Genomic DNA, 14,611 nt, shown 5'->3' with positions numbered 1-14,611 from the left:
CGACGTCTGCGTTCACATTTATACATCAAAACTGGGATTAAACTGAGACTAAACCCGGAGCTAAACCTGGACTAGATAAGGACTAAATCAGGACCAAACCAGGACTAGAACAGGACCAAACCAAGTCTACAGAAGGACTAGACTAGACCTAAACCGGGTGTGAACGCTCCCTTAAGGAACTGACTTTAAGTGCCTCTGACAGCTTTAAGTACTAATTTTAATAAAACAAATAAAAAAAAACAAAAAAAACAAAAAAAAAAAAAAACAGTTTCAAGATCAGTATATTTAAGATTTGACTAAAAAATAATAAAACATTTTTAAAAATCCCAGTTTGGCCATTTTTTAGGTTTTAAATTTTACTTCCTGGTTGGAGATCGTGACATCACACTAGGGAAATCTGTTACCTAGCAACCATGATGTAACTAGAGTAAACAAAACGATCATTTCTATTCACAGCAGTTTTTATCTCAATCTTCAGTTTAAATTAGAGGATTGTCAGAACCTGTGAGACGCACTTTAGACTAGGCCCAGACCGGGTGGATGAACTGACCTGAAGACCTCCGTCCACCTTCGCTCCAGCGGTCGTCCCGGCGGAGGAGAGGTGGACCCGACCCGAGCAGACTGCCCCTCCCCAGGCAGTGGGTCCCTCCTCGCGGCCGCGGGCAGCCCCAGGCCACGATGACGGAGTGGACTTTGCTCAAACGTCTGCTGGACGCCGTTCACCATCACTCCACCATGATCGGCCGCCTCTGGTTAACCGTCATGGTCATATTCCGGCTTCTGATCGTCGCCGTGGCAACCGAAGACGTGTACACCGACGAGCAGGAGATGTTCGTCTGCAATACGCTCCAACCGGGGTGCTCGACGGTCTGCTACGACACGTTCGCGCCAATCTCTCAACCGAGATTCTGGGTGTTCCACATCATAAGCGTCTCCACCCCGTCTCTTTGCTTCATCATCTACACTTGGCACAATTTGTCCAAGCAGAACGGCGCGTCGAGGCCACGGAACGCCAACGAGGACTACGCCCGGCGAGCGACGCGAGACCCGGGAAAAGACGGCGGCAGAGAGGCGTACGACCGGAGCTGCGATTCGGACAGCTGCTCCATCAGGTCTCACAAACATCTGGGACACAGTTTGGCGGACGCGTTGGAAGGAATCACCGTCCAACAACTGCAGAACCTGGAATCGCTGAACAAGACGCAAACATTCGCCGTAAAAGACGTCAACGGTGAGGTCCAACCCGTTCCAGGAGGAGTTCTGTCCAAATGCTACGTCTTCCATGTTATTCTGAGAGCCATTTTGGAAGTCGGTTTTGTCTTGGCGCAGTGGAAACTCTTCGGATTCAAAGTCCCCGTGCACTTCCTGTGTACGTCGAGTCCTTGCAGTCAACCTGTGGACTGCTACGTGTCCAGGCCAACGGAAAAGACGATATTTTTGCTGTTCATGTTCTGCGTGGGCGTGTTTTGTATCCTCCTGAACTTACTCGAGCTCAATCACCTCGGCTGGAAGAAGATCCGCCAGGTCGTTAAGCGGCGAGAGAAGACATCGTGGACGGCGTATTCGGGTTTGAGAAAGGGCTACGAGAGTCTCCCCGCGGACAGTCCGTCTCCCGCCTCTTCGCCGGGCTACGGAGACGTGACCAGCACGACCTCGCTGCCCACGCTCAACCTCGTGGTCAGTCATCAGCCGACGTGGACCTGCGCCGCCAACTGTACGGGATCGACCGCGGGAACGGCGAGGAACGTGACGTCAGAGCAACCGAAAAGACGAGAGTCGGACAAAGAAAGACAGACTCTGAGGGGTAAGAAAGAGGGAAGGAAGCAGAGGAGCACGGAGGTCTGGATCTGATCAATAGAGAGAGAGAGAGAGAGAGATGGAGGGGGAGAGAGAAAGAGAGACAGAGAAGAGAGAGAGAGAGAAAGAGAGAGAGAAAGAAAGAGAGGGAGAGAGAGAGGGAGGGAAGGGCGTCCAAGAGGAGCACGGAGGTCTGGATCTGATCAACAGAGAGGAGAGAGAGAGAGAAAGAGAGGGAGAGAAAGAGAGAGAGAAAGAAAGAGGGGGAGAGAGAAAGAGAGAGACAGAGCGAGAGAGAGAGACAGAGAAGAGAAAGAGAGAGAGAGATGAAGGGGGAGAGAGAAAGAGAGAGAGAGCGAGAGAGAGACACAGAAGAGAGAGATGGAGGCGGAGAGAGACAGACAGAGAAGAGAGAGAGAAAGAGAGAGAGAGATGGAGAGAGAGATGGAGGGGGAGAGAGAAAGAGAGAGAGACAGAGGGAGAGAAAGAGAAAGAGAGAGAGAGGTTTAACCCTGGTTTAGTCCTGGATTAGTCCTGGTCTAGTCCTGGTTCAGTCCTGGTTTAGTCCTGGTTTAGTCCTGGTTTAGTCCTGGTTTAGTCCTGGTTCAGTCCTGGTCTAGTCCTGGTTCAGTCCTGGTTCAGTCCTGGTTTAGTCCTGGTTTAGTCCTGGTTCAGTCCTGGTCTAGTCCTGGTTCAGTCCTGGTTTAGTCCTAGTTTAGACCTGGTTTAGACCTGGTTTAGTCCTGGTTTAGAGTCTAAGTCTGAAGTCTCTAAATGCAAAACTTTGTTCAAACTCATTTTTAAAACGTTGCTGATATATTTATATATTTATTTTATTTGTTTTATTTTTTAAACTTGTGTGAAGTTTCACATTTGTCACTATTTTAATAAATGAAAAGTTTTTATTTACATTTTATTTTGTCGACACGGTTCAGGTTTTGAGCTTTAAACGTCTGAACGACGAGAAAACTCTGAACATAAAACATGTAAATGTATAAAACATGAACATGACACAGATTTACATTTGTTTTATTTTTAATTACATTTTAAAATTTTGTTTAATCCAAAAAATAAATAAAAAAACAAAAAAACAAAACATCTGAATATTTGTCATTTATTTATGCAATAAATTTATCATTGTATTTATTTACAACATTTAAAAAACACACAGCATAAAGTATACAGAGAGACAGGAGAAGAGAGAGACAGGTGAAGAGAGAGACAGATGAAGAGAGAGACAGGTGAAGAGAGAGACAGGTGGAGAGAGGTGTAGGTCAAAGGTCATTCATAAATGTCTGTTCTGTTCACGAGGTTGAAAATGTCAAAGAAATGAAGATTTTTAAAAAAGCCGTTTCAAACAGAGGCTCAAGGTTAATTTACCTGCAACGAAATAATGACATTTGATTTAAAAAAAAGAAAAAAGAAAAAAAAGAAACAAAGATAAAACAAAACTGTCAATCATCCTGATCAAAATGTAAACAGTTTATTGATTTACTCAGATTTAATGACTTTTTGATTATTGGAATATTTGAATATGGAAAGATGGATTTTTATATTTTAATTTGACAGATTTTCAATTTATATTATTATTATGATTTCTTTTTTTATTTATTTAGAACTGATATGACGAGTTAGATCCGTGTCCCAATTCCATTTTTATTTAGATCAAGTTAAAATGAAACTATCACTCGAACGAAAACAAGTCTATAAATCTATAAACCTATATTAAAATGCTCCAGTCAGACTGAAACAGGGAGATATTTGAACAAAAATAAAATAAACTGATTGGCTGAAATGACAAAGAAAATGTTAGATCTGATTTATCTCCAACAGGCGATTTGTGTTAGCATGGTAGCATTAGCATGGTAGCATTAGCATGGTAGCATTAGCATGGTAGCATTAGCATGGTAGCATTAGCATGGTAGCATTAGCATGGTAGCATTAGCATGGTAGCGTTAGCATTAGCTTTTTGTGTAAAATCAAACTCTTGAACAGATGAGCTCCTGAACGTGAACTCTTTGTCACTTTTGTGTTTTTCCTTCAGTTTTGAGTCGATCTTTAGAGTTTTTTGTCTTTGCTCGTGTGTGCGTCGCGTCACCATGGTAACCGCTCAACAGCCCACTGTAGAGATACATGTACAACGCCGCAAGCTGTAGTGTGTCGTTTTGTGTCATGTTTTTGTATATTTATGGAGGATTGTCGTGTGGGAGCGTGGGTGATGTAGGCCTGTGGGCGGAGCCTCGTACAGGAGGGTTTGAATAGGGCCCAGGAGAGATCTCTAGATGACTCAAACATGCATGGATGATCTAAAACCTCTTCAGACGTGTTTTTGATGAAGAACAGAGTCAGAACAGGGTCGTTTTGTATAAAACCTCCTCTTTAAAAGACACATTCCATGAGACGAGGTCGGTGCAGATTCATAAAGTCTTTTATTTGAATAAACTTTTATACGCACAAACAAAAACATCACAGCAGGAGTTTGGTCCAGACACACAGTTTAAAAAGAACAAGTCTGAAAGAAGAGGTGGATTTATCCTCAGACCATCAGCTCCACCAGGGAAGATAAAAAAAACACCTTTGTTTACAGCGTCATAGTGACTGAGACATTTAAAGACACAAACTGGATTATTCTATTTCATGATTATTGAATTATGTTCAGACCCAATGTAGAACTGTTCTATAGTTATGTTCTATAGTTATGTTCTAGTCCCGCCCTAGTCCCGTTCTGGTCCTGTTCTAGTATCTCTTCTCTACTCCAGTTCTAGTCCGGTTCTAGTCCGGTTCTAGTTCTGATGTCTTTGTGCACATTTAATTTCATTCTCACCAGATCTAGACACAAAAATGAAAAATCGTTCCTCACACATTTGTCAGTTGAACGACTTTTTAAATAAAACTCTGAGGTTTTACAAAAATCAGGATGAAGCAAAATGAAGCTCCAGAAACAGAGACAAAGAGAGACAAAGAGACAGAGACAAAGAGACAGAGACACAGAGACAAACAGAGACAGAGACTGAGAGAGACAGAGACAAACAGAGACAGAGACTGAGAGAGACAGAGACAAACAGAGACAAAGAGACAGAGACTGAGGCAAACAGAGACAAAGACAAACAGAGACTGAGACAGAGACAAACTGAGACAAAGAAACAGAGACAAACAGAGACAAACAGAGACTGAGACAAAAGTGCAAAGGATAAAACACAAAAGCGACACATTTAAACGTTTCTTTTGTGACAGTCGTGTTAATCAAAAACTTAAAAACTTGTGTAAACTCTGTGCAGTTATAAAACCACAGGAAGAGACGGGACGAGGACATGAAAACAGAGACAGACTGAGACAGACTGAGACAAACAGAGACAGACAGAGACAAAGAGACAGACAGAGACAAACAGAGACAGACTGAGACAAACAGAGACAGACTGAGAGAAACAGACAAACTGAGACAAACAGAGACAAAGAGACAGAGACAAAGCTGAGGATTTTAAAAGGCTTGAAAAATGATACAATTCTCTCAAAATGTGGATCCTAAAAGTGCAAGAAACCAGAGTGAACCATTTTGTTCTTCTGTATAGGGCCTTTGCATGTTCTCTCTGTGTCTGTGTGGAGTTTGCGTGTTCTCTCTGTGTCTGTGTGGAGTTTGCGTGTTCTCTCTGTGTCTGTGTGGAGTTTGCGTGTTCTCCCTGTGTCTGTGTGGAGTTTGCGTGTTCTCTCTGCGTCTGTGTGGAGTTTGCGTGTTCTCTCTGTGTCTGTGTGGAGTTTGCGTGTTCTCTCTGCGTCTGTGTGGAGTTTGCGTGTTCTCTCTGTGTCTGTGTGGAGTTTGTGTGTTCTCTCTGTGTGGAGTTTGCGTGTTCTCCCTGTGTCTGTGTGGAGTTTGCGTGTTCTCTCTGCGTCTGTGTGGAGTTTGCGTGTTCTCCCTGTGTCTGTGTGGAGTTTGCGTGTTCTCTCTGCGTCTGTGTGGAGTTTGCGTGTTCTCTCTGTGTCTGTGTGGAGTTTGCGTGTTCTCTCTGCGTCTGTGTGGAGTTTGCGTGTTCTCCCTGCGTCTGTGTGGAGTTTGCGTGTTCTCCCTGCGTCTGTGTGGAGTTTGCGTGTTCTCCCTGCGTCTGTGTGGAGTTTGCGTGTTCTCTCTGCGTCTGTGATGACAAACGTGTGTAAATATGTAAATAAAAAGTGCAAAAAGTGATTTAAAGAGTCAAACATGAGGAAAACTCGGTCGTGATTCAGTGTAAAGACGATAATAAAAAAACAAATCAATAATCGAACACGTTCACCTCAGATCGTGGACAAAATGGCCGACGTTAATATCCACGTAAAAACTTTATGGCAAATACTAAAACGAGGCACGACATGAATCAGAAAACACTGTAAAAATCAGCAGAAATGTTTAAGGACAGCACGTGGGAGGGCATCTGACGTAAGATCTACACACAGTCGATTTGTCTTTAACCCAACACAGACTCAAATAAACTCTTTTTGTACAATATACTTCAAATGTGGACTTAAAAATAGTTTGAAATATTTGGAGAAACGTTCACGGACTTAATTAATGGCTTCGGTTTGAGTTCATTCATAAATATATGGACAGGAGAGTCATTAACGGACGAGTGACGTTCACAGGAGACGCCGCCTCCTCCTCGCCGATCCACAGACGAGACTCCAGCTCTGAGAGAATCACAGGAGACGACTGAGGTTTGAAACGACCAGCTCCGAACGCCACATTTTCAATTTGTACGAAAAATAAAAACACAAAACTGGAAAATACTCACTGGGAATGTGAAAGAGACATTTGTGCACGAGCAGAGACCGGGGGCGTCCAACCGGAGACTCAAACGGAGGATTTAACGCGGGTTTGACGGAGACATTACGCCTTTAAAAACACGTGGACGATTATTTTTAAGTCTGTCACGATGCAGTGTGATGTTCTTCAGGTTACAGAGGTAGGATTTTTTATATTTGCAGTAAAAAAAAAACACTTCCTGATCAATTGGACCAACAAAAATCGGTCTGCGCGCCGCATTTGGCCCCTGAGCCGTAGTTTGGACAGCCCCGGTGTGGACAAACTCGGACCGGCTCATCGTCTGCAAAATGGACTTTTCACATCCTTCACCCATTTTATAGCTGTAGTTTCCCGTTACCTTTGACAGTCTAGCTCCTGATTGGCTCGTTGGTTGCTATGATACTAAAATGTTAAAGAAAAGTGTATAAAGTGTGTGGTGAGGGGTTTTACAGCAAAAACAGAGAGAAGAATGTCAAAAATAAACCTGATACTTTGCAGATTTCCGCGATAAACCAGGGGACCAGTGTATTGTGTTTTAAACCGTTAATCGCTATAGCAACTGGAGCCAGGAAGTGCGTCCGTGATCACTTCCTGTTTGTAGCATGGCGCCGCTAGCAGATTAGCTCTGAAGAAACAGAAGTGAACGTCAAAGTGAATCCCAAATCCAGACGTTTTGCGGTCGTCTCCCGTTCCATTCTCCCAGAGCTGCGTGACCTCTGACCCCGCGCTCAGCTCCTCACGCGTCCTCCAGAGCGAACGCCGTCTCCCGCTCGCCGTCCGTCCCTCACTGAGGCAGAGGGACCAGGACGTGGACGTAGTTGATGGGGAAGAACCCCGACTCCCCGTGGATCATGCCCTCGTACCAGTTGTCGTCGATCTGGTTGGTGAGGATGATGATGTCGCCCTCTTTAAACCCGAGCTCGCCGTCGTTCTCGGGCTCGAAATCGTAAAGCGAGCGGCAGCACGGCTGGTCCAGAACCTCCGACTCTGCAGGGGAACACGGGGAGAATGAGCGAATGTGAGGCACCGTGTGAGGAAAGAGGACAGATGTGACGAGTATTTGATCAACTTCATCATCGTCAAATAACAGAAGGGACATTTTTGGACGTCGATATTTGTCACGGGGACAAATTTAGACATTTATTTATTTCAGCTCATGTTTTTAAAGCTCCAGTATCTCACAAAACTGACTGTTGAAGCTTTAATCCATGTTAGAGCATCAAAAACAGACCTGGAGTTGTGTTTTCTTTCATTTATTATTAGTCTGTAACATCTACAAAGATCAAAATGCGACGTTCCACCTTGTGATGTCATCAAGTGGGAGTTTTCAAGCTAATATCTAACTTTACCTTTAGTTCAGTCGAGAAAAGTGACAACTCCAGGACTGAAATGATCCAAATGATTCTATAAATGAAGGTGTGTGGAGTTTAAAAACACAGTGGAGCACTTCCTGTATCACCACATGATGACATCACAAGGTGGAACAGAGTGTTTTCAGTCTAAATCCGCAGGTTTGTGTGTTAAACATGTGAGAATGAAACAAAAAAACACAAATCCAGGTGTTTGTGACGAGGAAACGACGTTAGAGCAGATCAGAGCAGTGCATCATGGGACATTTAACTTTACTGCACATTTTAATCCTGTTTTACTTTTATTATTCCGCTCTCTCCGGTGAGTTTGAATGTATTAACTGAACTTCTTGTTGATGTAAAATAAACTCGGGCCTGTCTTTGTAAAGAGTTTAGTTTATTTAAAGGAGATTTTAAAGAGGAAAAACCTAAGAAAGTCATTTGATTTTAAAATTATTCTGAAGTTTGAGCAGATTTTGCAGAATCCCACTCATTTTAAAGACACATCAGGTGATTATGTGTCTGACAGAACCAAAGTGGGTCAGTAAAATCATGTTAATATTTGAATTTTGCATAAATAAATACAAAGAAAAAAGTCAGAAAGTCGTCGATCACACTGCAGTAAATTCAAATGAAAATAATAATTCGATTTAAGTGTTTTGCTCTTTAATGATTTGACGCAGATACTGTACCTTCGACGTTATCTGTTTGGATCATGTTGTAAATAAAAGTTCCTGCTGGAAGAGGAAGACTCTTTAAGAAATATGGCACGGATCTGAAAACACCATGGTATTTATTTTGTGTATTTATTTTATGTTTCCCTCTGTGTCCCAAATGGTTTTAAACTGGACGGATTTGTCGGAAATAACAGAATTTGTGTATTTTCTTAATGATTTTGTTGGATTCTGCTGCATCCCAGTCGCCCTCAGAGGTCAAAGGTCAGAACTCGGATCGCGGGATGTCGTAATCTCCCGAGTTAAACGCGGCGTGGCCTGATCCAGTCGCCAAGTCGGAAAAACAAAGCCCAGTGTTTATAAAGCGACGTTTGAGAGTAAATTTGAGCTTTTGTTGACATTAGCGCTGCGTATACGTTAGCAACATTAGCATAGCATTAGCATAGCAGCACGTTTATAACTGCAGACGCTCAGAGTGCAGGTCCGTAGACTTTTTATATAAATGGACACAGCTAACATGCTAGCCGCCACGTTGTAAACAGGAAGTGAAGCGGGTGGACAGGAAGACGCCGCTAAAGAGTCAATAAACCTCCATGAACCACGCGGCGCCGCCATGTTGGATTTTCAAACTCAGACTCTGAAATGTTCCTGAGTAGAAGTTCGGAGGTCGTGGCGCTGAGAGGACGACTGGAGCGCAGCGTTCTACTTCAGCTATTCCCGTTTTAAAGCTTGTTCCTGTGACATTTTTAAGGAAACGGGACTCGTACTTGGACACGTCATCCAAACGTCCCCCGACAAATGTGAAAAAATGAAAGTGAAACAGTGTGGAGGTGGAAACGTGCTGATGGAGGTGGGACTCACGGTGGTTGCCGTTGGTGACGGGGCTGTCGGGCCAGGACTCGGGGTCAGGGGTCACGTGATCGTCTTTAAATGAAAACACAAAATGGACACGATGGACATGAGCACAAAATGGCGGATGCAGAAGTGAACGGTGAAGAACCAGATCAGCCCAAACCTTTACTTCTACTGCGTGTATTTTGTGCGTATTTCCTGTTTTATTCACTTTTTACCATTCAGAGGATATAATATTTCATAATGTGTACTTTTAAATTGTTAATCGCTATGGCAACGGGTCTAATTTTGCATCATTCTGGACAAACTGATGGAACACAGGGAGGTACTGGTTTGTTCCACTGGGGGGCGCTGTTGTTCTTCTGTGGTTTTTAGCCCAGAGTGAATCATGGGCACGATTCCCACAATGCAACATGTTTCATTCATGTTGTCATTAACCCTGATGTGCACAGACGATTTTTACAGAAAATATACATTTACAATGTGCCTCGAGTCCAGGTCCAGGTCTAGTCCAGGTCTAGTACTGGTTTAGTCCTGGTTTAGTCCTGGTTTAGTCCTGGTTTAGTCCTGGTTTAGTCCTGGTTCAGTCCTGGTTTAGTCCTGGTCTAGTCCAGGTCTAGTCCTGGTTTAGTCCTGGTTCAGTCCTGGTTTAGTCCTGGTCTAGTCCAGGTCTAGTCCTGGTTTAGTCCTGGTTCAGTCCTGGTTTAGTCCAGGTTTAGTCCTGGTTTAGTCCAGGAGCTGATGTTTTGTTTTATTTATTTAATATTTGAAAAGTGGCACATACTTTTCCCGTTGACTGAGTGAATCTGCAGATCTGAAAAGAACAAAACACAAAATAAAAGTCAAACAGAAGAACAACATGAAATAACACGACATGTGGGCGTGTCCAGAGATGATGTCATCACTCACAGGCCAATCACAGCAGAGTATGTGTGTTTAGGGTCAGGGCTGTTTTTATTTATTTAAATATTATTTTCATTGTATTAATTTACTTGTTTAATTTATGTATTTCTTTTAATTTATTTCTTTTAATTTGTTTATTTATTATTTACTTTTATTGAATTTCATGAATAATAAATATAATAATAATCTTATGTTTAAGCACAGACCTGTTTTTGTACAAATCAAAGGTCAATAGTCACATTTTGATCCACTTTTCCATCTTCAGGCTCAAAGGCTCAGTTAATACAGTGACATCACACTTAGCGTTGCCATAGAGACAGTGGTATTATGGGCTGTACCTGTGGACTTGTGGGAGGAGCCGTGGGAGGAGCCGTGGGAGGAGCCGTAGGAGACGCCGTTCTGGTGGGAGCTGCTCTCGACGCTGCTCCTCACAGACTTGGACTTAAACTGTTTTCTGGGCCGAGCGTTGGCCGTGGAAATCCTGACAAAAAGAATCAAAATAATGTTTAAATAAATTATAAATAAAATGAAACTAATGTGAACATGATCTTTTTATAAATCTGCTGTTACATTTATCAACACGTTCAACCTTCGACTTTTTGAAGCTGATATTTCACGACCAACAGTTTCACCAGGACAGTGACTGTGGCGCCCCCTAGAGGCAGCGTCTGGACGTGACGTTTAGTGACACAACCAAAAGTGAAACAGAGACGTCAAAAACTAAGTCCAGTTGGTTTGGATTAACTTCAGAAAACACTCAAAGATTAAAAATACAAATACTAAAACAAAACAAAATGTTTTATAAAGCCCAGTGTGACAAACAAACAAACACAAACACAACAGAGACAAACACAACAGAGACAAACACAACAGAGACAAACACAAACACAACAGAGACAAACACAACAGAGACAAACACAACAGACACAAACACAACAGAGACAAACACAACAGAGACAAACACAACAGAGACAAACACAAACACAATAGAGACAAACACAACAGACACAAACACAACAGAGACAAACACAACAGAGACAAACACAACAGAGACAAACACAAACACAATAGAGACAAACACAAACACAACAGAGACAAACACAACAGAGACAAACACAACAGAGACAAACACAACAGAGACAAACACAACAGAGACAAACACAACAGACACAAACACAACAGAGACAAACACAACAGAGACAAACACAACAGAGACAAACACAAACACAATAGAGACAAACACAAACACAACAGAGACAAACACAACAGAGACAAACACAACAGAGACAAACACAACAGAGACAAACACAACAGAGACAAACACAAACAAACACAAACACAACAGAGACAAACACAACAGAGACAAACACAACAGACACAAACACAACAGAGACAAACACAACAGAGACAAACACAACAGAGACAAACACAAACACAATAGAGACAAACACAAACACAACAGAGACAAACACAACAGAGACAAACACAACAGAGACAAACACAACAGAGACAAACACAAACACAACAGAGACAAACACAACAGAGACAAACACAACAGAGACAAACACAAACACAATAGAGACAAACACAAACACAACAGAGACAAACACAACAGAGACAAACACAACAGAGACAAACACAACAGAGACAAACACAACAGAGACAAACACAAACAAACACAAACACAACAGAGACAAACACAACAGAGACAAACACAACAGAGACAAACACAACAGAGACAAACACAACAGAGAAGAACTCAGCTCTGTGAAGTAAAAGTACACAGACTGGAGCAAAAAGTACTCAAGTAAAAGTATCACATGAAAAAAACACCTTAAGTCAAAGTATTTCTCACAGAGTTTGAGTCTAATAAAACTTTAAATGTGGTGATTTGATAAAGATTTGAGCTGAATTTAGTTCAAAAGAAACGACTGAATCCATCGTTTTTTTGTTTTTATTTGTATATTTTTGTTAAAAATAAAATAAAAAAATAAACCCTCAGCCTTTCCAGCAGGTCTCACACAATCAGAAAAATACTTTTACTGTTCAAAACTGCAGTAGAAAGTACAGATACTGCTCTCAAATGTACTGAAGTAAAAGTAAAAAGTATAGACTGTAACATAGTTTAGATTATTAAGGTCACGGAGGTAGAACCAGGAAATGAAACGGCTCAGTCTGAAGCTCACACAGGCTTCAGTGTTATGAGGTTTACAGAGGGAGAGCGCACTGAAACACACGGCAGGAAACGTGAAAAGAAACATGTATTATAAGTTTAATTTATTTCATGTTTTTACTGAGCGACGTTATAAAAGGAGGAAGAAGCAGAACCTCCTCTTCACTTCAAGTCTTCATCAAACCCAACTCTTCACACATGTAGTGTAATGGCTCTGAGCGGAGGTGGGACCAAGTCGTTCTTTTGTGAGTCTCAAGTCTTTAGGCTCAAGTCCGAGTCAAGTCCCAAGTCACAGACAGACAAGTCCGAGTCCAGTTAAATTAAAACATTAAAGCTCCACATCACACAAAATTAACTCAGTGAGGATTAATCCACGTTAGGACGATGTTAGTGCGTCAAAAACAGACCTGGAGTTGTGTTTGTTTCATTCACATGTTTGAGTCACTTTATTATTCGTCTGTAACATCTAAAAAGATCAAAATGCAATGTTCCACCTTGTGATGTCATCAAGTCGGAGTTTTTTCAAGTGAACAGCTCCTTTTACCTTTAGTTCAGTCGAGATAAGAGACAACTCCAGGACTGAAATGATCCAAATGATTCTATAAATGAAGGTGTGTGGAGTTTAAAAACACAGTGGAGCACTTCCTGTATCACCACATGATGACATCACAAGGTGGAACAGAGTGTTTTCAGTTTGAGTCGTATGGACCTTTAAGCACAGAAACTGTTAACACCAGGTCATGTTTTATCAAGTCAAGTCTCAAAATAGTGAGTCCAGTCTGTGTCGAGTCCAAGTCGAGACACGTCCCACCTCTGTGAACGGCACACGCACACAAGCACACGCACACACACATGCACACACACAAGCACACAAGCACATGCACACAAGCACACACTCCAAGCACACGCACACAAGCACACGCACACAAGCACACACCCACAAGCACACGCACACAAGCACACGCACACGAACACAAGCACACAGACACAAGCACACAAGCACACACTCCAAGCACACGCGCACACGCACACACCCCCACGCACACAAGCACACACTCCAAGCACACGCACACAAGCACACACGCACACAAGCACACACTCCAAGCACACGCACACAAGCACACGCACACAAACACACACTCCTCCTACACACATGGAAATACAGGCGTGTGACTCGTAACCGTAGCAACAGGTTTGAATACAGACCTGGTCACATGGTACAGTCCTGGTCACATGTTCTGGTCACATGTTCTGGTCACATGTTCTGGTCACATGTCCTGGTCACATGGTCTGGTCACATGTCCTGGTCACATGGTCTGGTCACATGGTCTGGTCACATGGTCTGGTCACATGTCCTGGTCACATGGTCTGGTCACATGGTCTGGTCACATGGTCTGGTCACATGGTCTGGTCACATGTCCTGGTCACATGGTCTGGTCACATGGTATAGGTCTGGTCACATGGTCTGGTCACATGTCTGAAGCGTCTCACCTCTTGTGCAGCTTCGTGCTCAGCTCCTCCAGGATCTGACTGGACTGTCGGTGATACTCCAACGCCGCCTCGATCAGGGCCGCCAGCTGACTCACCTGCTCCACCTGCAGGCAGCACAGAGGTACTACAGCACATGTTTTTCACCGCTCTAATGACGTGTGCGTCCACGCCGTCCTTACGTCGCTCTCGAGGAAGTTGAACATGCTCCTCTCCGCCAGCTCTCTGCTCTCCTCAAACTTCTCCACGGCCAGTCGGATCTCCTCGTCCGGAATCTTCCCCTGACGCTTCTTCTTGTAGTCGAAGTCTAAGCGCCGCCCCTCCAGCTTCTTCAGGTGATGCTAACGACACAATATTTATTCAGTCGATTCATCTTTGTAACAAAATATCAACGGAGATAAAGAATAATAATAATAGAGCTCAACTGTAACAAGACTGTGTTACATGTTACTGTGAGTGTGTCACTGTGCGTTACTGTGTGTGTTATACTGTGTTACATGTTACTGTGTGTGTTACTGTGTGTGTTATACTGTGTTACATGTTACTGTGTGTGTTACTGTGTGTGTTATACTGTGTTACATGTTACTGTGTGTTACTGTGTGTG

General features: G+C 42.9%; 2 protein-coding genes across 5 annotated transcripts in view; one reads left to right on the top strand and one right to left on the bottom strand.

Moving 5' to 3' along the window:
* The first annotated feature begins 651 nt into the window (after positions 1 to 651).
* On the top strand, positions 652 to 1,851 carry gjd6 (gap junction protein delta 6). The gene has a single exon (XM_055229286.1). It carries the CDS (start codon positions 679 to 681, stop codon positions 1,849 to 1,851), a length of 1,173 nt encoding a protein of 390 aa, XP_055085261.1. The 5' UTR covers positions 652 to 678.
* A 2,353-nt stretch (positions 1,852 to 4,204) lies between these two features.
* The window catches only part of sh3gl3a (SH3-domain GRB2-like 3a), a 33,790-nt gene continuing 23,383 nt past the window's right edge, over positions 4,205 to 14,611 (bottom strand). Inside the window, exons 6-12 of one of the 4 annotated variants that reach the window (XM_055229281.1) lie at positions 14,190 to 14,348; positions 14,011 to 14,114; positions 10,685 to 10,827; positions 10,228 to 10,257; positions 9,453 to 9,515; positions 8,610 to 8,654; positions 4,213 to 7,555 (exon numbers count right to left, since the gene is read on the bottom strand). In XM_055229281.1, the coding sequence (XP_055085256.1) occupies positions 7,353 to 7,555; positions 8,610 to 8,654; positions 9,453 to 9,515; positions 10,228 to 10,257; positions 10,685 to 10,827; positions 14,011 to 14,114; positions 14,190 to 14,348 (747 nt within the window). In that variant the 3' untranslated portion in view covers positions 4,213 to 7,352. Of the gene's footprint in view, positions 7,556 to 8,609; positions 8,655 to 9,452; positions 9,516 to 10,227; positions 10,258 to 10,684; positions 10,828 to 14,010; positions 14,115 to 14,189; positions 14,349 to 14,611 lie in introns of all 4 variants that reach the window. The other 3 variants (XM_055229283.1, XM_033990729.2, XM_055229285.1) reach the window with 3 other exon arrangements.

This window comes from Periophthalmus magnuspinnatus, chromosome 3 (genome assembly GCF_009829125.3).
Source record: "Periophthalmus magnuspinnatus isolate fPerMag1 chromosome 3, fPerMag1.2.pri, whole genome shotgun sequence".
Taxonomy (NCBI): domain Eukaryota; kingdom Metazoa; phylum Chordata; class Actinopteri; order Gobiiformes; family Gobiidae; genus Periophthalmus; species Periophthalmus magnuspinnatus.
Note: the sequence above shows the minus strand (reverse complement) of the source record. Positions and strands in the feature narration are given on the sequence as shown.